Raw genomic sequence first — 20,472 nt, 5'->3', positions numbered from 1 at the left:
AGTTAACAAGTATAGCTTTTGTGTTGTAAGTTGCAAATGAATGAAAACTGTACATACATATACATGATAAGATTAATAATTAATAAATAACACTTCTAATGGAAAATGTCTACCTGAAGAATAAAATTGTTGGAATATTGCACGGAATGGTGATTCATTTTTTGTCATAAAATTGTCTTTTAGGGATTGATGGTGGAAGTTGTGTAACAATTAGGTTTGCAGATGATACAGCAGTTTGCTTTCACATCAACAACTTCCTAAAGAAATGGTCCTTAAAAATATGTGCATAGTTATATGATCACACCAGGAAATATGTCAGAAAACAGATTCAACCACCTTCACAAAACCAACTGTACATGATTTATGCAAGATAATCACCTTAGTTCTGGAATCAACACACTAGAATGGACATGGGTCTCAAAACCAAAACAGGTTTGTAAATAATTAAACTTGAAAAATAGTCTACTGTAAAACGTTATGTGTTGAGTAATGTATTGTCATGCAATAAATTTAGCACAAAGTGGTGACTGCAAATAACGTAAAGTTTTATTCTGCAACGATGGACTTATAAGTTATATACACAACACAACTAAGGGTGAAATTGACATTGTAATTTTCAGAAAAACTTCTATAATATTTAGCTCAAGGTTTTGAATTGAAAAACAGGGAAATGAAAGATAAATAAATAGATGTATAAGGTATATTGATTGGAATAGGGATTGAAAATACTGGATAATCCAAATAATTACAACATTATACATTGTTTATGGGTTTACTTTATTTGATATGAAATTGTAGATTAATTAAATAGGTTGGTTGATTGTTGTTGTAAATACTAATTTCATGCGAAGTCAGGTTTATATTACTTATAATTACCCACTTATAATAGTCCAAGTAGGATAAGTATTATTTCACTAACTACACAATTGCAATATATGATAATTTATGTGTTGTCTGGTAGATTCTGAAGCTGCCTGCTCTATTGAAGCTGCATTGAAACAGCTGACAGCACTAGAAAGAATGATAGAAATCACTTCAACGACACTCGTTGACTTAAGAGGGCGAAGTTTAACTGAGTTCACCATCAAAGAAATCAGGAGCCTGGAGGTAAACATTCCACAAACTTCTATTCTTTTTGAAATCATTTCTTTTTTATTTTGTGTTTTCAAACGAAACTATGTAGCACCTAATGCACAGGTTACTGTGAATAGTAACTTAAATGTTTTTGCCTGATTCTGTTTTGCTAAGCTTTGGTAATTGTGTCTTATGTTTGTTTTCAGGGTAAATTAATCAAGCATTTCTGCCAACAACTCGACACAAAGCTCCGTATTCCAGACAGTAACATTGAGTACCCATCGCTGACCAAATGGCTTAATGTTGTTGGTGTTAGCAGTTTATTGGCCAAGGTAAGTTGACACCACTTATGCACAGCACTCACATGTGTTGAAGTTAAATAAGGCTATTTTGCACTGTACCTTGGTGGCTTTCAACCAGCCATAAACCACTCAGGGATTGCTAAGGTCTTCTAAAGGGGCATCAAATATATTTGGAATCGTTAAACATTGAAAAATTAGTTTTGTTATTTGTGGGGTTTTGTTGCGACCTGGTGGCTGTTTCATTAATAAACGACAGTGTTTTTGCGCGATGAGATATTGTTAAACACTCAACCACAAAGTCACAAGTACAGTGGCTTTAACATTAATAACATATGTTAGAAATAAATGTTATTTAGATGTGCACTGATGTACAAAAAATGATTAAGAAGGGGTCACAGACTGTATGAAAATAGTTATAAGGGGTTATGAACCAACAAATGTTGAGATGCATTGTTTTTACTCAAACTTGGCACAAAAAAATGGTTTCAAAATATGGAACTAACACAGTAAATGCTAAAAAAACTGTTGAAGTGTCTTTTAAGACTACTTGCAAACTGTTGCTTCAGTTTTTAAAAGCCCGACCATATTTTTTGCCTAATGAGCAGTAATCCAGATTCACGCTATTTTTATGTGTCTCAAATTGATTTTCTGCCATATTGATTATATTGTGACATCACTAATGTGCTTGCAAAAATGTGCAGGGACTGCAAGTCCAGTACCACTCTGTCGAAGATTTAATGGCATTGAGTGAAACACAACTTCAAAACATCATCACAGAATTAAGTGGAAACGCTGAGGACAACAGAAAACTCGTTACATCATTGAAGCAGTTAAAAAAGTTCAGAAGTAATGTTTTGTTTCCATGTTTAATTCAAAAATGAAAAACATCAATAATAATGTTAAATAAGGGAGATATAAAGAAATGCTTTGCCATTATTACACTTTAAAATAAAAGGTGGTGTAAAAATTGACCTAACTCAATCACATGTGAAATGTGAGCCTCATTGAATAAATACTGCACAAATACCATTCAAGCATAGGTTGATACTTTAGGTTGTACTAATGTTCAAACAAGTCAAATGTAAATGAGTTGTGTTTTTTGCTCTAATGTTTGTTAAATTGATCATTACTTGGATTTACCAAAGATTGCATGGCTCTGTAGGAGGCATACTAATCTTTGCAATATCTGGGTGGCCTTTGCAGCCTAAATCAGGCTCGTTAAAATGTTGATGTATGGCCAACAGTGACACATAATTGTGCCAATAGTATTTGACTTTTGCATCATACCATTGTCAGCGGACGGTCACTTCTAACTATTCTGCTCTTCAAAGTTGGGAATCGCCGTAATTTAGGAATTCATTAAAAAAAGTTTTCACTAATAATTTCAATTTACGTACCAAAACTAGAGTTGAAAATGTTTCACATGCAATCAATAAGGCCCTGTTACTCATGTATATTGCATGTTACTATTTATGTGCCATCTGCTTTTCAATGTAGATAATGTCTGGCGTGCTTAGTTACTGCCCGCAACTTTTCAATTGTCACACACTGCGCTAAATAAAAGCCTTTTTGCTATTTCCTGCCAGTCCTCTTGCATCAACAACATTTAAAGTGTTGTTTCATTACTAACTGTTTTGCAAACTTACTTTTTAAAAAGTATCATGCCTAAATGAATGCCATAAAAAGTAGTTATATAAGTAGAAACTCGTATTATTTTCCTTCCCATGCATAATTTTCCTGTCTTGTGCATCTTTGCTGATCGTGAGTCAGCCTAAGTTTGCGATACATTGACAGATCCTCTTTTTAAATAGGTTTGCAACAGCAGAATAGAAAGAATGTTGACACTGCCGAGGTGTACTGGGACTCATTTTCCAAGCCGGATGATGTTTTTGGTGGCACTGAAACCACAGACCATGACTTTAACGAGAATGTAAAAAATGAAAAAAACTTCATTGAAAATGGTATGATTTTTTTCATGGTGGTAAGTTTGTAGTGCGAATAGCCTGGTTTATCAATGCAATGGCTTGGTTACTGGAAGCTAATCATAATTTTGGAGAAGATTTTTAAATGTAATCTAAAGAGTCAGATCAATTGATTCCACCATGCAAAATTTAAACTTTTACCCAATAACATGGTTTTGCCAAATTGTAAACAAACTGCAAACAATCTTGATTTATTTAATACATTCATAATGTTTTTTTTTGCAAATTGTAAAGCAGATTTATAAATTTACCCATGGTTTCCTGAAAAGCTATTCACAAACAGTATTCAACACTTTTATTTCCACCACATTTTCGGCCACACGTTTAACTATCACAATCATTTTCTCAAGGCATCCATGACCAAAGCAGTTGCACTTCTCGACATGGCTCGGAAAGCTCAGACTCTCTACCTGTAGAACAACAAAAACTTCATAGGAGTCGTTCAAATACCGACCCGTCCAATACAGACATGCCAAACCAGTTCACAGAGCTCCCGAGTCGACAACGAAGCCACCAACTTCCTTCCACAAGCAGCTCCTGTTTGACTCCACCAAGTCCTTCAGGTCTTGGATCCCGGAGCTCTCTTGAATCTGACTCAAATTTGAGTGTAACAAAGCCCACTCCCTCTTCGTCGCCACCTCCTGGCAAGTCGAAGATCTTTATCATACCACCATCGCCAGGAGTCGCTGGCACTCCTCCGGTGACGCCTGGCACTCCGCACAAAAACTCCCACTATCAAGTGCAAAACACTCGCAGTTTGACTCGAGATCGTGTGTCCTCGACAGGCAACAGCAATTCCACCTCAAGATCAGCCAAAGCAACTTCCAGTACCGCCCTTTTGCCTCCATTTACTCCGTTAAAGCCATCCAAGTCCTCTGAGTGGCATGTGAGTGCAATAACTTGGAATGTAGTTTATAGTACCTTGTTTTAAGTGTGTGCAAAGTTTTGACAGTTTTGCTTGGATAGTGTATTATACATGTGTACATTAGTGCAGGTATTTGAAAAGTGCAACCTCATTGGTATTGTATTCTGGTTGTAAACCAAGACCCCATAAAACTACGTCTTGTATATACATGTAGATATAGACGGTAACATTGGACAGTAGTTGCAAGCTCAACAAATGCGAATGGTTAAATTTATCAAAACAAAATAAAAAAACACTCATTCTGTACAAAAACTATCATTCTATCTATTTAAGGTGAATACTTTATCTTACAACATCACTTCTATTGCATTCACAACAGCACTGACATTGCATCCTTCTCTTACACAGATTGGAAATCGAATATTTCCTAATATTGCGGCCAATGACAACATTTCCGCCTCAAACCAGAGTCTGTCCTCAATCGCGTCCACGACCAGCCACAAACACAAGCCATCAAAGAAGGAAAAGAAGAGGCCTCATAACCTCGTCATCACCAATGCAGACGAGCTGCCCAACTTCATACACTACTCAAAGCCAGGTGTGGAGTTATTTGAATTTGTAAATGCTGGACAACCCTGTGTTTGGGTGGTACTTAGGCCCAAAGGTCCGTGGCTCAGCTTTAGGTTTTTTTTTTTTTAAGAAATCTTAACGAAACTAAACTGCTGATTTATATCAATTAAACAATACATATTATTATGCATTAACGTATGTAAAACACCATGGTTTAGTTATTAAGTCGGTGGTTATGGCGTAAACACCATTATAGCCAACGTTGTGTGACACAACACCCAGAATCAAACATATGCCTTTGCACCTAAGCGAGCGTCCGTACAGCGGTTATTGTTACAATCCTGTTTGCCCAATGCCGCTTGCACCGCGCTACAAAAAGAAAGAATTTACGACTCTGTGTCTGTCGAACCGATTGCCCCTATTTCTGCCTGTAAAGCGTTTATGGCGCTTAAACGTTTTATTTGCCACCTGCAGCGGCCTCAAGACGAAGCTCGACGACAATCTCGCCCGAGAACGCTGTCTCCGCCAGCGCCGGGGTTTCCCCTATGTCACCGAGGTGGGTAATTAGATAACACGAGAATCGGAGAGTTGTGATCGGTAGAGAAGATTGTTGCCTGCGTTGGTTTGGAAAGAACTTGAGAATTTTTTGAGGACCTTAAAAAAATGAAAAAGACAGGGCATTGGTGTAAAACTGTATGTGGTAGAATGCTTTGTTAAAGGTTAGTTAAATGATACTTTGTGTCGTTTTATTTTGTCTTCCACAAGTTGCGATAGAAATCATACACAAAAACTAAACATATCTAAACGAAATGAAAAACACACATTTCCAACTTTAGGCCACGAGACTTTAGCAATGCTTTGCATCGTCGCAATTTTAAAGGTAAACAATTTGTTGATCAGTCCCCGGGTTTTTCAGAACCCCAATGACTCCGATGACCCCGTACAACCCCGAAATGATGCGAATGGATATAAGTATGTCTAGTCGCACCCCGGGATCCCCACAGACTCCCAAGAGTTCAAAGAAGAGTCTGCAAAGCGTCCGAGCCTTCTTCGGCAAATTCGGCAAAAAGAGAAAATTGAAAAGACCGAAGAGCACTGAACAGCTGGGTAAGAACACCATCAACATTTGTGGGGCTTTGCGCCTTTCAGTTATTGCTTAGATAAAATAGGACTCGGTTTTGCGATTCAATAATTTCGTACAAATACCATCAATTGCTTGAATTCTAGCGGAGAAATTCAACAGCCATGTTATCTTACGTATATTTACGTGTCCAACAGCTTTCAATTTGCATTTACTTAAAAGGGCCCTAAATGTTACGCGCAAAAACCATTGTTTAGTTGATACCAGAACGGTTATACGATGAACCTGGTTTGAATCTTAATCATCCGAGAAAAATAGTTTTTTGAGTTTCCTGATTTTCAGACGACCAAACCACCGCGTCTCAACCTCCGTTTCCTAGCAACCCCATGCGCGCCGACTCCCTGCCCCAGAGTACAGCGCCTCCAGTGGTTGGAACAGATTCCACCTTTTCACCAGACGAAAATGGCGGAATGTTTCAAGGTGGTATGGCGTTTGCGTGATTTACTATTTTGAAACGACTGACGTTGAGAGAGATTTTCTTACAAACCTATTTTGAATTAAACTTGTGACTTGTTTTCTTGATTATCAATAAATTTCATAATTGTTGTGTAGATCAGTTGTTTGTAACCAAATCCACTATGTATGCGGCGTACGCTACGTGCCTTTAATTTTTAGTGCTTGCGCTGGGACTCGAATCCATGCATGGTATCCTATACATGACTCCTGATCATGTCTATGTATTATAATGACATGTGTGCTGCCATTATAGCACACAAGCCCACACTTCTCAAGAAACCTAAAATACCGACAATTTTTAGTTCCCTCTTGTGGGGTTCGAACCCACAACCCTCGCTCTTTTTCCAACCGCCCTAACTTTTCATACAGCCAGCTACGGTCACGCTTCGTCAGGATCCGGCGACACGTCATCGTTGGCATCGATGTCACGACCAATCAGCCTCGTCGACACCGACCGAACCCTGATTCCTGATACAACGTCACGGGAGGAGAGTTTGATAAACACCATCACACGACAAGAATCCGAGTTAGAACAGGACGGAGAGGAGGCGAGCACGCTTAAGGAAGAAGAGGATGCTGACGAGAAGTTGGACACTGCCACCATGAGAGCCAACCTTTTTCGACAGGGCAGCGTAAGTGAGCTGTGACGTTTTTTCCGCAAAGCGGTTTGTAGACATTCATTGACTTTATGAGGATTCGGCAACGTTATTTAGCGCCAATGCAATTTTGCTTCTTCTAGAAAAGCTATTAGTCCATTACAAGTCCATAATCCTCGTAAAAGTCTCTTCCAGTTGCTACATGCGAGCATACCTGCGTCTTATGAGCCAACATTGGCAATTCCAATCGATTGTAAACAGTTGGGTTGACGCGTTTATTGTTTCGCAATAAACGGTGTGACAAATTTAACGCAATTGTCCCCGCCCTTTAATTAATTCGCGGCTGATACGCCTCATTGGAAAGCCGGTCTAGACGAGGTCACGTACGCCCTGTTCCACCACATGAAAACATGCGGTGGAGTTACAGGATTTAGCTGATGATTAACACGCAATTCATGTCATAAAAACTGTTAATTTCGGTAAGAGGACTAACACAGAAAATATATTTTCGCTGTACCGACATACTTCTGTTCTTATGTCGTAATTCGTGACCAAAACTCGCTTCGTGCAATCACCATATATTGCAACGAAAATGCTGCGCGATTTTAAAACCTCTCACACTCATTGCCAAACTGTTAATACTCACATCAACCCCGAGAAAGTGTGATATAGGCTCCTTTCGTGGAAACCAGCGTCCACGCGCAACATTCAAACATCTTTTTTTCTCCATACAGACGATACAATCCATGTCAGAAGAGTGGGACATCCCCTACAGCGAGCTGCAGATCGGAGACAAAATTGGAAGTGGCAGAGTCGGAACCGTGTTCCGTGGCAGGTGGCACGGCGAGGTTGCCATCCGTGTCATTGACATATGTCACAACGACGAAGAAAAACTGCGTGCATTCAAACAAGAGGTAAACGGCTAAGCTTTGCAATATTCTGACCCATTGTAGATTGTAATTTCTGCAATTTAGTTTAACAAGGCACGGGGAACTAAAAAAAAGGGAAAAGGGTAGTAGGTTAACTGGGTTGGATATTTCCATGCAATCCCCCTTAAGTAACAACAGCAACAACAACCATATGTCAATGCCCTCAGATTATGATATACAAGAAGACAAGGCATGAAAACCTTGAGTTGTTCATGGGTTCGTGCATGCACCCCCCGCATCTCGCCATAGTAACTGGTCTCTGCAAGGGACAATCCCTCTACAACCATATAAGAAGTAGCAAATACCAGACAGTCAACATCAACCACGCGAAGATCATCGGTCAACATATTGTGCAGGCAAGTTAGGTTCTTGTAATTTTGGTCTGCTGTAATATATATGTCCAACACTGAGAGGTTTTAGTCGAAAAGTTGATGTGGTGGTATGCGTGTGTGGAGGAATGCATATTAAAAGTGTATGCTCCTTACCACCATTTGTGGAAGATAGAACAGCTGATACTAGTAATTTAACATTTAGGAGTAGGTACATATATTCAGTGATTTTTTAGGTTTTCTGCTTGGTCAAATCAATGATTCGCTACAGCAACTGATGCAGTTTAAGTATCAACTAATTTGATACATACAACACCATTGATGCTCTGAGGGCAAAATACACATATTCGAAACTAGGTGTCTTGGAGAATTTTGGTGAACATCTGAGTTAGTCGTAGTCGTAGATATTACCTCTCCAACAGAACTTTTTTTGCAAGCATCCCACAAAACCGCATGCAGTTCTGTTGAAGATAAATATATTTTAAGTCGTCGAACATGCGTATATGGGTACAACATCGTATAAATATCTTGCGGTTCCCAGAGCAAACCGAAAAAAAAGGGAAACCACTGTATATAAGCTTATTACAAAATGTGACTTGCATGTTTTTTTGCACAGGGTATGGGATACCTACATTCCAAAGGCATCATTCACAAAGACCTAAAATCGAAAAACATATTCGTGGACGGGAAGCACGTGGTCATCACCGACTTCGGTCTGGTTGGTCTCCATGCTGTATCCGGGGACAAGGAGTAAGAACCTGTATACATCTCGTTATAACCTGTATACATATGCCGAAAATTATGTCCGTATTTACTTTAAAACAAGGGCGTTTTAAATAGACAGCGAATGTTTTGGATTGACAGAGGTTGGGTGTATCTTGCGCGCATTACAAGTCGGTAGGAATATGCAATTAAAAGGTGAAACTCGCGTGAAGTTACTTTACATTAAGGTAACATCGCATTCTTTTCCATGGGAGATGAAAATTAAAAACTTGCACAGGTGAAAGTAACGGCAGTGCATGCAAAAAAATATTTCTTTAATGCGTAGTGGCTCCATTAATCGTGGGTAATAATCTGTTAATTTGTGTATGCTATACATGCGGTTCCTTCTGGTCTTCAAAACCTCATACGTAACCCATTTTTTACTGGTAATTGATTCGATTATAACTTAAACTCCCCATGTATTTCACTTCAGCCCTCGACCCGGTTCTCTATCGATACCTGACGGTTGGTTATGTCACCTCTCTCCAGAAGTCATCAAAGCTCTTCGTGTTCCTAAATACGAAGGAGACGAAGTTATTTCCACCCTCCCATACACCATACAATCTGACGTCTTCGCCTTCGGGTTGGCAAACGTTACATATTCTAGTGGCAATTATACACTATAGTAGATATGCTGATGAGTTTATCTATGCTAACCTGGAATATTTTTAACCTGGTGCGATTAGATTTGGAAAATTATGATTCGCTTCAGCGCACGTAAAGGTTTGTGATTACCCTGCTTTCCAGACACCCATTTGACATATGTTGCAAGAACAAACATATTACTGGTAAAATGTATGCCAATTTCCAAGCGCATTATAATATTAGAAACCAAGCGCAGTATAAAATTATTAAACATAAAACAACACAGTTTGAGTCTGTGCAAACACGTTAAACTTATGGCATTGTGGAATTGAGATGCACTTTAAAAATCCGCGCACAAACCAATACCCAATGTTAAAATCTGATACAGAACGGTGTGGTACGAACTTATGTCTGGTTCGTGGCCATTCAAGGATCAACCAGCCGAGTCTATCATCTGGCAAGTCGGTAGCGGCAAGAAGCAGAACCTCAGTCAGCTTCAGGGCGGAAAAGACATCAAGGTATAAAACTGAACTTTGTTAGTGTCTTGGACTTTTTTTTGTCGCAATTTGACACGAAGCAAACTTCAAAAATGAATGCACGGAACAATTAGCTGACTTGTCGCGCTGACGAATTTACAGGCTGTTAAGTTTGCGTTGTGTTTTCCGGCCCGGCTTTTTCTGTTTTGGTTTTTAATTTCGTTTTATTAACGAATGTAAACTTGTACAAGAATAACTTCTATAATTTTGACTTCCAAGTTGCACAAAGTTAAATAATAAACCTACGGTTTTGCTGCAAGTTTTCATGCAACTTTCGCAATATTATGTTGCTGCCGGGCATAATGTAATTTGTGAGGAACTGACCTTCCTGGCGCAATTCAATATGATTTTATTCTAACGACGTTAACCTTGCTGATAAAGCCTAGTTGCATAACAGAAACGTTGGTAGAATACAAAATCAAAATCAACGTTCATTTGTGCCCGAATGTCAGTTTACTTTCACCTTTTACCTCGGAATGTTAACGTAACATTGTAAACCGTATTTTTCATTATTTCCCAGGACATCCTGATGCAGTCGTGGTCATATGACCCAAGCCGTCGGCCCGATTTCAGCGACAATGGGATCATGGGCATCCTCAAGCGCCTGCAGAGCCACATTCAAAGGTCCTTGTCATCGCATCCGCGTCGCGGTGGCGTCGTGAACCGCGGTTCTTCGCACGATCGTCTCTTCGACGCTGCCCCGCTCTCTCGCCACTCCCAATTTCCAACCCTCGCGGAATGATCCTATCATTGCCGCCGCAATCTTTTCGAAAAGACTTCTTATTCGCTTTTAACCTAATAGGGAGGTCCCCACTTTTGTTTACAATCGTGAAAAGAAAAAACGGCGCCGAGGTGCAGAAAAAAGCACTGCCCGCACTTTGTCTAGTCTGTACGCTTTCACCTCTAACGCACAGGCGGCGCTGTCGCGTTTGACCAAAGCTCGCATGCTGTATCGTTTCTGCCGTGTCCTTCACCCACTTCGTTCTGTGGTGTTTTGCTCCCGTTTCCAAGCGTGTCTTCACGTCATTCCCAGTCAATATATCGGGCGGTTCGTGACCGCTTGGGTGTGCTTGCATGTTCAACGCAGTGGTTCTCATAGTAGCGGGGTTTTTACATTATTTATTAAACGGTTGTAAATGGCCAGCATGCCACCCAAATTTTCTGGAATCCCCGCGGCCCTGTTCCAGAACCACTGCGTTTATAACTTTTTTCGTGTGGAATTACCCATACAACAACAACATGCACGTCAGCCAATTTCAAGGAGGTTCAACCATTGTTGGCTTGCCGTGACATCATCCGGTCATAAGGCATGGGCGGCGTCGTTGTTGCGTCACAAGGATGAGGAACCTGCCGGCGGAGGATGTGTAGCGGACAGCATGACGTCATATCCGCTTTCCCCGATCTTATTATTGTCGTGAGTCGTTGCATGATGTTTGGTTTTCGACACGGGGCATCGCTCAAAAGTTTGCTTTGAAAAATCGTTTAAAGTTCGGAAGATACTTTTCCACCGGGTCACAAAGTTTTATTCAAACTCGATCCACATGTAACATAGAAATCTGTGCGAATATCAACGCTACGGTTTCGTGTAGTATTTCAACTCAAATGTATAACCAAAAATAACAGGGGGTAGCCCTGTTCACGCTTAATCATTAAAATTCCCACAGATTTCTGTTTTACCCAGACTTATATGTGAATCAAGTTTGGAAAAAACTTTGTGACCCGGTGTAGTAGTATTTTCCTTTAAGTTCAGGCTTGTCATGGCAGTTTTGGACAATTTCTAGCACGCACAAGCTTTGATTTTGAATATTTTTTCAGCAAGGGGGGTGAGGCAAGTATATTTAGAAATCAATCAGTGATTAATCAAAACCAAAAAAGACCAAAAATATGTACAACTTCGTAATCGAAGCAAACTTTTACCGAGCTCTGTTTGAGTTGAAGTGGCCGCGTGCTCACTACGGTGAGATAGAAATCGTGTGTCACAACCTACAAACCCCTATCACTTCCTTGGTGTTTCGTCACATAAGTATTCGGGGATGCAACGCGTCGTTAACTTCTGTAGTAGTTGGTGTCGTATAGCCTGGTGGGTGCTAAAACATAGGGTATGTTTAGATCTGTTTCATGTTAACTACAGTGCCCACATTTATTCGGCATTGACGTAAACTATTCGCAACCGAAAAAAAGGCGTTACTTCTAAAAACACGTGATGTCCTGTTGTGATGACGTCGCGTAACGTTTGCATTACGTCACAGGGGGAACAGCGACCCGTCGATGATCTGCTGTGATCCGCTCATCTCGTCGAGGGGGATTCCCCGCTACCATCCTCTGCTGAGCCCGTCTCCTAAAAACAAGTCCTTCGCCGTGGCCACTCTGCGCTTTTGACGTCGCTCTTCGTCGTCCTTTGCCGATAATAGTTTCATTTCCTGGTGGTCTCTGGGACGGGGCGTTGGCACACTCCCCGTCGAGCCGACCGGGGCGGTTTTATGTCCGCGTTAAAGTGCGGCTATGTCCCTTGTTTTAACAAACATCTCGCTCAAGTTTCATGCAATTTGTTTTGGCCAGGCGACGGTCCCGAGGCACTTACAATCATTTGCTTATCATCGAGTTTTGCTTTCTTCTTTGCTTACTTTCTTAATCCTTCTTTTTTGCTTCTTTAACGCAAGCTTTGATCGCCCGAGTTTCTGAATGTTTCAAAACCAGAGTACCAAATTGAAGACGAGAAGTGATATTAAAGTGACCAAAATGGCAATTTTTTGGATGTTTTAGGCCTTAGCATGTAGACTGCGTCGATGGTGGAACGTTTACAACTATAGAGCCCAAGTTATCATTGGCATTTTGGACTAGTTTTCTGTTTTGTTTTTCCTGCGCATTGTCCATTAGTTTTTACCTTTTAATTCCTCCTTAAATCATTGAATTTGCGAGTAACGAATGGCGTGGCCTGTCTGCAAGCTTACCGATTGAACCATGCACTTTTCAAAGTTGCTCATTCGCATTTTCCGTGCCCGCGGCAAGTTACTGGCAAGAGAACCCTATCGGTATTTAGAAGTGACTTTTTTCTGGATTTGACACTTAAAAACAAAGCCGTGACGTTGCGCCTCCGTATGTGGCCCCCACGCCTGTCAAGTATTTGCATTTCGTAGCTGTGCCGAACGCCTTTTTTACTTATGGTATTAATTCGCGCGTGCTGGGACGCGCAAAAGTCGCCATATCTTTATCATTGTTAAAAAGCGACGAAAGTTGCGTGTCTTTGTTGAGAAATATAAAATAAACGTATGACAGGCAAGGTTTGTGTTGTTGTTGGCAACTGTGCAGACAAAATCGTTTCAAAGAGGCTTGTAAAACTTGAATTTATTTTAAAAATAATATTCTCCACGATCTCTCGTTACCTGTAATTAGTCGACGAATTCAATGCGAAATTACCATCCTCTAGTTGGCGCTACAGAGTAGCTGTTAGGCAACCGGCCTTTTTTCCCATTTCCATGGTGCCGCAGTCAATGCAACACATAATGAAAAAATGGTTTTGACTTACTACAGACAAGTCACGAGTTAATGGATTAGTTTTGATGTCGGCATAAGCTGTGTTGTATGTCGATATTCCGCTTTGATTGACAGAGCTCCATCATTTATATACTAGCCACCAGGAAGTATCAGTTTTGAAAGTTCGGCGTTTTTTTAAAGGCTGTGTGGTTTAGATGAACTGTAAACATGGTGTTCCATAAAGATCCTTGTGGAATATTCTGCATGTTGTTTACCTATGCTCTGGTAATCTATGCTGATTATGTCGTCATTGAGCACATAATATTGGCAACTCTTATGGGAAGGTAAGTAACTTATTGTATCTCAACTGAAAATACACTGTTGCTTTACCCAGTTGTTGTTGCAGTTTGTGGGGCCCAGTTCATGCAGTGTTGTTCAACTTAGTCATTTTTGTGTTGCTCTACTCCCATACAAGAGCTGTGTTTTCTGACCCTGGTACTGTTCCACTTCCAGTGGTAAGGGTTGATTTTTCGGATATGCACACACAAAATGGAACATCTCGCAAAAAGGACCAGGTATAGTGTGGATTTTTGATTGGTTTTGGAAGGATACATTGTGTTTGTAGCATATATTAAGAGAAAAATGTCAAGAAATTTGAATAAGACAAAAACAGGCGATGCCAATAGACTAAATTTATATTTACAAGCCCAGTTTTGTTCCTCTCTTTGGAGGTCTCTGTTTGTAAGTAATATTTTTCATTCTGTCAGAGTGAAGACTGGACAATTTGCCAAAGGTGTGAGACGTACAGGCCACCTCGTGCTCACCATTGTAAGATTTGTAGACGCTGCATCAAAAGAATGGATCATCATTGCCCATGGTATGGTGGTTAAAGTTTGTTACAATGTATTCTATTTTACATTAACGTATTTATTTTTCTATTTTTTTACATTGGTTTATCTTGAAAACCTTACTAGTATATACCCAATAAAGATTACTATCTCAAAAAATTGCCCTTTTTCCCAATAATACCAATTTTTGGGGCGGTTTTAAGCATATGACAGCCGAAATTCTGCATGCTTTGCAAGTACAAGGCTATGCAAAACATATTTAGTGTGCTATGTGTATTACTATGAAAGCATTACAATTTCCTGCTAGAGCAGGATGTACATTGTGTTATGCGACTACCCACTTGTTGTTGTTGTTTCCATTTAATTCCCTTTAAAATTTACATCAAGTGGTTGTAGTTAGATGACTGTTCCTTTGAAACTTGATTGCTGTGGTGTTTGCTGCTTGTAAATTACCATATATTTTACAGGGTGAACAACTGCATTGGCGAACTCAACCAAAAGTATTTTATCCAGTTTCTTTTCTACACAGGTATGTTGTGATGATACAATAAGCAAAGACTGTTTAGATGGACAGATTGTGCAACAGTTTGGCAAATGTTGTTTGGCTCTGATAACCTCTACCACCTGTTATGGTGTGTGAATCTGTTTCAATACCCACTCTGACCAGACTGCATTCAATAAATTATTGATGAACACCACTCAATCCCCAATGGGGTAGCTTAAACAACTGGTTTACTTTAGCTTGTAATATTACAAAACACAATGGCTCCAGTCAAATTAGATAATTAGGTTTCCAAATGTTGCACTGACTGTGGGGATTTGCATATGTTTGACTTTGCAAAGAGCTTGAATTTTTAATTTATCACAAGCTGTGAAATACACGCTGCAACATGGGACTAAAAATATTTTTTGAAACCAGTGGAAGTTGTCTTGCACCATACAACCATAGTCAATATTTGTTAATTAAACAGTTGGGTAACAGTTCCAAAACTTCAGTCAATAAAATAAACAGTTGGGTAACAGTTCCAAGTCAATTAAATCTTGTGTGAAACGTGACCATTTGGAATCTTATTAATTGAGATATAATAACAGTATGTAAAGTAGGGTATTGCGTTGCGAAGGACGTAACAAATAACAGTGCAAGGTATAAACATTGTGTTTGTACTAGTGATGCACCGAAACAGCAATTTTGTTATTCGGCCGAAACCGAATATTCGGCAAAAGTTGCCGAATAAACCGAAACTAATTTTGGTGTCCATCTCTTTAAAATCGCAATAAATTTAAACAAAACATGTGCTGGAATGGATCTGATCCTATCATACAGCCTTTTATTGGAACTTAAAGAATGCTGTACCAACTTCCTAAAGTTGATTTCGATGACAATTAACAACTAAAACACATTAGTACAGTTTGAACAATGATTCTAATCTTTGCGTATCAGCGTTGCGTGCAGTAAAAAAGTTTCGGTTTCGGCCGAATTTTGCAAAAATATTCGGCCAGAACCGAACAATTATAAAAACCTTGGTTTCGGCCGAATACCTTCGGCAAACCGAACTTTCGGTGAATCCCTAGTTTGTACAAGCACTTCAGGCTACCCACTTTGCGCGGTTTCGTTGTTGGTTGGCCCGGGTTTACTGCAGTTTGTTTTATGAGGCGTGCTGATAGATCGGGGGCTTTCGAATTGCGTAACGTGACGTACTTTGCTATTGTTCGCCCTGATCCTAAACTAACTTGTTTTTACCCTTACCTGCCTAATACACATTACACTAAGGCACTTTTGTGGCATTACAACAACGAGAACATATTTTTCAAATACATCAACCCTAAACAATGACTCCCAATCTTCAATCATCAAACATTGTTCCAGGTTTGCTTTGTCTCTACGCTGTCATTCTTAACATATGCGGGTGGGTTTGGATGTTCTCGAGCAGTCGTCACAGCAATGCTGATATCCTGTCTCGTCGGTCGGCCGTGTAAGTTCCAAACCTATCGCTTGGCAAGATGTTGAATAGAGCTAACCGCATCTCTTTGTATTCTGAAGGGCGCACGGCATTGGACTATGCATCGAATCCATTCTGTTTGGTCTGTTCGTTCTGGTTATGATGTATGACCAGGTATGTGACAACTTTAGAGAAGTTTGAAGTTAAAGTTTTGAAAATTTATTTCGAGAGTTGTGTTTTTTTTTCTTTAAGACCTTTGAACTATATTGTGACTGGCTACAGACACATGAAAACGACATGCATATTACGCTTGTGGACTAATTTGTTAGAGTTAGACACAAATATTTTATGATGCGCAACATTTTTACATGTGTCCACGGCTTTATACGTAGAGACGTTCAGATCGACTGAACAACACGAAAATCCAACGCTTTCACATTTCAACTCTATTATTCCCCAAAACAACATCATACATGATTTGTCTTTCAACTTATAAACCATAAAACCAACAGGCGAAGTACGTTATGTGTCGCTCAGTGTAGAAAAAAGTTCGGTCCGCACTGTAAAAAAACTATATACAAATTAGCGGAACTTCGTTAATGACATAGGTATTACGTCATTAACTGGAAGTGCTTGGTTGTTAATTACGGGGCGTATTTTCTTCTAATGTGGTTTCCTTGGTTTTAATGATTGTTATTTGCGATTGCGTATAAGGGATAAAGCAATATTTCCTATTATCCGGACATTTGCAATCTTATCCTAACCATTTTCTCGAACAATCAGCTCAGACGCGTAACAGGGGAAAACCAAATGACACAGTGTCAAATGTTTCAATTGGAATTTTCCCAATTTAAGCTTTTATGTCGGAACAATAAAACCTGCGAAATGTGCAAATGGCCTATGTACTATGTCCTCACTGGTGAATGTTAACCTGCCACGCCAATAGTTTAGATGTTCCAGGTTAATAAAAAAGCCAAAACATATTTTGTGTATATACCTATAGGCGGTGAAATATGTACCCTTTGCTGGGTTGTAAAACCAAAGTCACATTTAATTGTATCGAAACTGCAGAGTGTGAGGGCAAGTAAAATTAAGGGTGGGGATTCTGGCCTCGTATCAGAAGCGTAAAATCCAACTTATTAAATCGCGCGACAAAGCACGGAAGTTTGTGATGGTTTGAAATATGAGCTTGTCAGTCGGTTGGCCGTAATCGTGCCGCCCATAGACGGTGTGAATATATAAAAACACTGCCTACTTGTAAAATGGTTTCTGATTTTTGAACTACATTCTCTTGTACACCACAGCTTAAACGCATTGATTTTACCACCCCTTTCTGCAAATTATTATAATCTTAATTATTCACCAGAACTTAAACTTAATTTTTTTTGAAGCGTGACATCCCATTTAACGCAGCCATCTCAATCATCAGCGGAATAAACTGTTCATAAATATGAAACCTCTAACTTCTGATAGGACCGTAGTAAAAACACCAACGTCCTATGTCGGCACGACAAGGCAGCGTGGATAATCTCTCATTAACAACTCAATGGCACTCGAAAATCTGTTGTGTTTGTCTGAGTCAGTGGCCATGCGCGCGCAAACGGTGCCGTTTCTCTAGTTTGAAAAGGTACAACAAAGACCCTTTCCTGTCGTAAGTTAGTTCAGGTAATGTTCGTCTCGTTTTAATGAACAACGGACCTCGGTGCCTTTGGCTTGAGTACTTCACCCTTAACGGGCTTCTCTGGAAGTGTCGTTTCAGTTTGGGCACCAATCACAAATGGACCTCGGACCGATTTGTTTCTCTGTTTGTTGAGTTCGTCGTTTGAGTCTTTTTTCCTTCTTTCCTGCCTTGAGAAAATGCGTCGATGCAAAACAAAATAATGATAGACAATGTGCTTCTGCTTCAGACAAATGTTCGCATTAATCTATCCGCAATGTATTTATATTTGTAACTTGTATCGCATCGTTCACTATATTGTTTGCTTATTGAAGCAGAAGCACGTGGATATGACGGCATTTTTAAGAAGCTAAACAATTCCCTTTAACATATGCCAATTGTTCTATGTTAAAAGATGTTTTTGTGCCCTATTTACAAATAATGCAGTAGCATGTCATGCAACGGCATGATTGGCAGGATCGCCCTATTGCCTTCCTTGGCGATTACAGCTATTGTATCGCGATTATTAGGTTTGCAGGCTTGGAAGCCCAGGCATAGCAGCCTAGCTGGATCCAGCTAGGCTGCCAAGCCTGCAAACCTATATACAAATAGAAGCAATTCAAACAAGACACGTTGATTAACTTTCGGTTGTTTTTCTATGAATGTAAAGCCCAAAGTGTCCACGGTGGTCTGGCGATTACTACTCGTTTAAACAATGATACTCGCTAAGATTTTTTTTAAACCCGATTGACCAATGGTGTTTTTTCTTGGGAATACAACGCCCTGTGGGCAGCATCACTTCCTTTAACGCAAACACGAATACAACAATAAAAAGGAAATGTAAAAACGTCCGGAAAACATTGTTTATGTTTTGCACAGTTTCCGCCCGAATTTTTGATTAATTTCCGCCACACCAAACTGCTGTGTTTTCTTCAGGTCTCCTCCATATTTGGCGACGAAACTGGCGTTGAGTACACGATACACAGGAGCAGGAAGCAACGAGCACCACGACCCAAGAAGCCACGCATGGCGCTGCTGCGTGAGGTGTTTGGCCACGGGCCGCTGTACACATGGTTCATTCCTTGTTCGAGTCCCACGGGGTCCACAACGCGGCCCATGGCGTCTGGCAGTTACGACGTGTGACGTCACGTCTGGCTTGGCTGCGAATGTACTTTGTCTGGACACGTGGATTGCAGCGTTACTTCAGTGAACGTTTTTTTGCATTTTAAGATATTCCGTGTACCAGGTGTTACGTGTTTCGTGTGTGTATTATTCTCCGATGTAACCGCACCGGGTTGTGAATATGCCCTTCCACTTTCTGAACCGCGCGTTCTTTCCTCATCCTTGCCTCTGTCGCGTAACATTCGCTGTAGTATATCTTCACTTGAACAAGCTCGCCATATTTAATGCACGCTGGAAAAAAAACTGTAAACCTGGCGTGTACCTCATGACAACATCCAAAATAAATTACACTAGCTTCCGCGACCGAATTGGTAACAAATGCAGTAATGTTATGATATTCTCCTCACTTGCGTAATACGCATACAAAGCGTTAAGAGACTTGCATCAAAATATCCGCAACGAAAACCAGCAAACCAATACCACATTCTATTCCATCATTTTTTACATTCGTGATTTATGTATTAACCATCCATATTATTGCATGTTACGCCCCTTTTTCACGCACTAATTCTGCAACGTCAACTGTGGTCTTTTTAAGCGACGTGGCTCCGCCAAAACGCCTGGCATGTGTTCCGGTGTGTGTTCACAGCGAGTTCCGAATTGAACCGCTGCTTTCTTTTCTGCTGCTCCCACAGGCTCTGTGCTGTATAATGCTTGTTTTTTTTTACCTATTAGTCGTGGCTGTAAGTTCATCCCGCGTCGGTGTGTTCGGGGAGAGCAAAGTTCGGCTCAAACCGACCAAAGTTTACTGGGGACGACTCGATGCGCGTTGTCCTTCTTTGTGGAGTGCAATTTCGGCGTTTTTTGTGATTTTTAAACGATTAAACAACATATGCTGTGATGTTTGTGCGTGCGATCTTGTGTAGTTTCCCCAAACTTTATTGTTCTGTAATCCCATTTCAGAAGGTAACCTTATTTCAAAATGAAAAAAAATCTGTGCGACCCTATTTTGAAAGACATTTTCCCTTAACCCCCCCCCACACAACAACTTTTATTTTATCTTTAAATATACCCCAAAACCACCTTTGGGGGTCACCACCCATAGCTTCAGAGGCACCAGTATAGTGAACATCCCGGGGGAAGTTCATGTTTAGTGGCATTTGTAACGAGACTAACGCGTTTAAAGAGCGCGATCCACCTATTAATAATTTAAACAGGAGAGCCACTTTTGCTGCCCGCCGTGTTCCTCAACCCCGTTTGTATTTTTAAGCTTGAAAGTGTGAAATCGATGAATCGAACGACCA

At 40.2% G+C, this 20,472-nt stretch overlaps 2 protein-coding genes across 2 annotated transcripts; both read left to right on the top strand.

The window, feature by feature from the left end:
* The first annotated feature begins 187 nt into the window (after positions 1 to 187).
* LOC145888386 (uncharacterized) lies at positions 188 to 12,517 on the top strand. Its single transcript, XM_082979124.1, has 18 exons — positions 188 to 432; positions 962 to 1,107; positions 1,281 to 1,406; positions 2,078 to 2,222; positions 3,188 to 3,337; positions 3,709 to 4,244; positions 4,632 to 4,821; positions 5,268 to 5,349; positions 5,710 to 5,900; positions 6,217 to 6,354; positions 6,760 to 7,022; positions 7,721 to 7,900; positions 8,083 to 8,271; positions 8,861 to 8,994; positions 9,440 to 9,589; positions 9,980 to 10,109; positions 10,648 to 11,541; positions 12,377 to 12,517. Exons 1-17 carry the CDS (start codon positions 405 to 407, stop codon positions 10,867 to 10,869), a joined length of 3,000 nt encoding a protein of 999 aa, XP_082835250.1. The 5' UTR covers positions 188 to 404; the 3' UTR covers positions 10,870 to 11,541; positions 12,377 to 12,517.
* Positions 12,518 to 13,682: 1,165 nt separating this feature from the next.
* Positions 13,683 to 20,069, top strand: LOC145888685 (palmitoyltransferase ZDHHC3-like). The gene is made up of 7 exons (XM_082979497.1): positions 13,683 to 13,945; positions 14,008 to 14,176; positions 14,369 to 14,478; positions 14,917 to 14,978; positions 16,317 to 16,422; positions 16,491 to 16,563; positions 18,983 to 20,069. Exons 1-7 carry the CDS (start codon positions 13,830 to 13,832, stop codon positions 19,187 to 19,189), a joined length of 843 nt encoding a protein of 280 aa, XP_082835623.1. The 5' UTR covers positions 13,683 to 13,829; the 3' UTR covers positions 19,190 to 20,069.
* The last annotated feature ends 403 nt before the right edge of the window (positions 20,070 to 20,472 follow it).

Source organism: Ascidia mentula, chromosome 2 (genome assembly GCF_947561715.1).
Source record: "Ascidia mentula chromosome 2, kaAscMent1.1, whole genome shotgun sequence".
NCBI lineage: Eukaryota > Metazoa > Chordata > Ascidiacea > Phlebobranchia > Ascidiidae > Ascidia > Ascidia mentula.
This window is presented reverse-complemented; position numbering and strand designations above follow the sequence as displayed.

What these genes read in the sequence shown, in the direction of transcription:
- LOC145888386 (XM_082979124.1), top strand. Translation starts at nt 405, where the DNA reads ATGGACATGGGTCTCAAAACCAAAACAG. An exon ending in GCAGTTAAAAAAGTTCAGAA is followed by an intron (nt 2,223 to 3,187) that starts GTAATGTTTTGT and finishes CTTTTTAAATAG; the next exon opens with GTTTGCAACAGCAGAATAGA. An exon ending in CATACACTACTCAAAGCCAG is followed by an intron (nt 4,822 to 5,267) that starts GTGTGGAGTTAT and finishes TGCCACCTGCAG; the next exon opens with CGGCCTCAAGACGAAGCTCG.
- LOC145888685 (XM_082979497.1), top strand. Translation starts at nt 13,830, where the DNA reads ATGGTGTTCCATAAAGATCCTTGTGGAATATTCTGCATGTTGTTTACC. An exon ending in TTGGCAACTCTTATGGGAAG is followed by an intron (nt 13,946 to 14,007) that starts GTAAGTAACTTA and finishes TTGTTGTTGCAG; the next exon opens with TTTGTGGGGCCCAGTTCATG. An exon ending in CATCTCGCAAAAAGGACCAG is followed by an intron (nt 14,177 to 14,368) that starts GTATAGTGTGGA and finishes TCATTCTGTCAG; the next exon opens with AGTGAAGACTGGACAATTTG.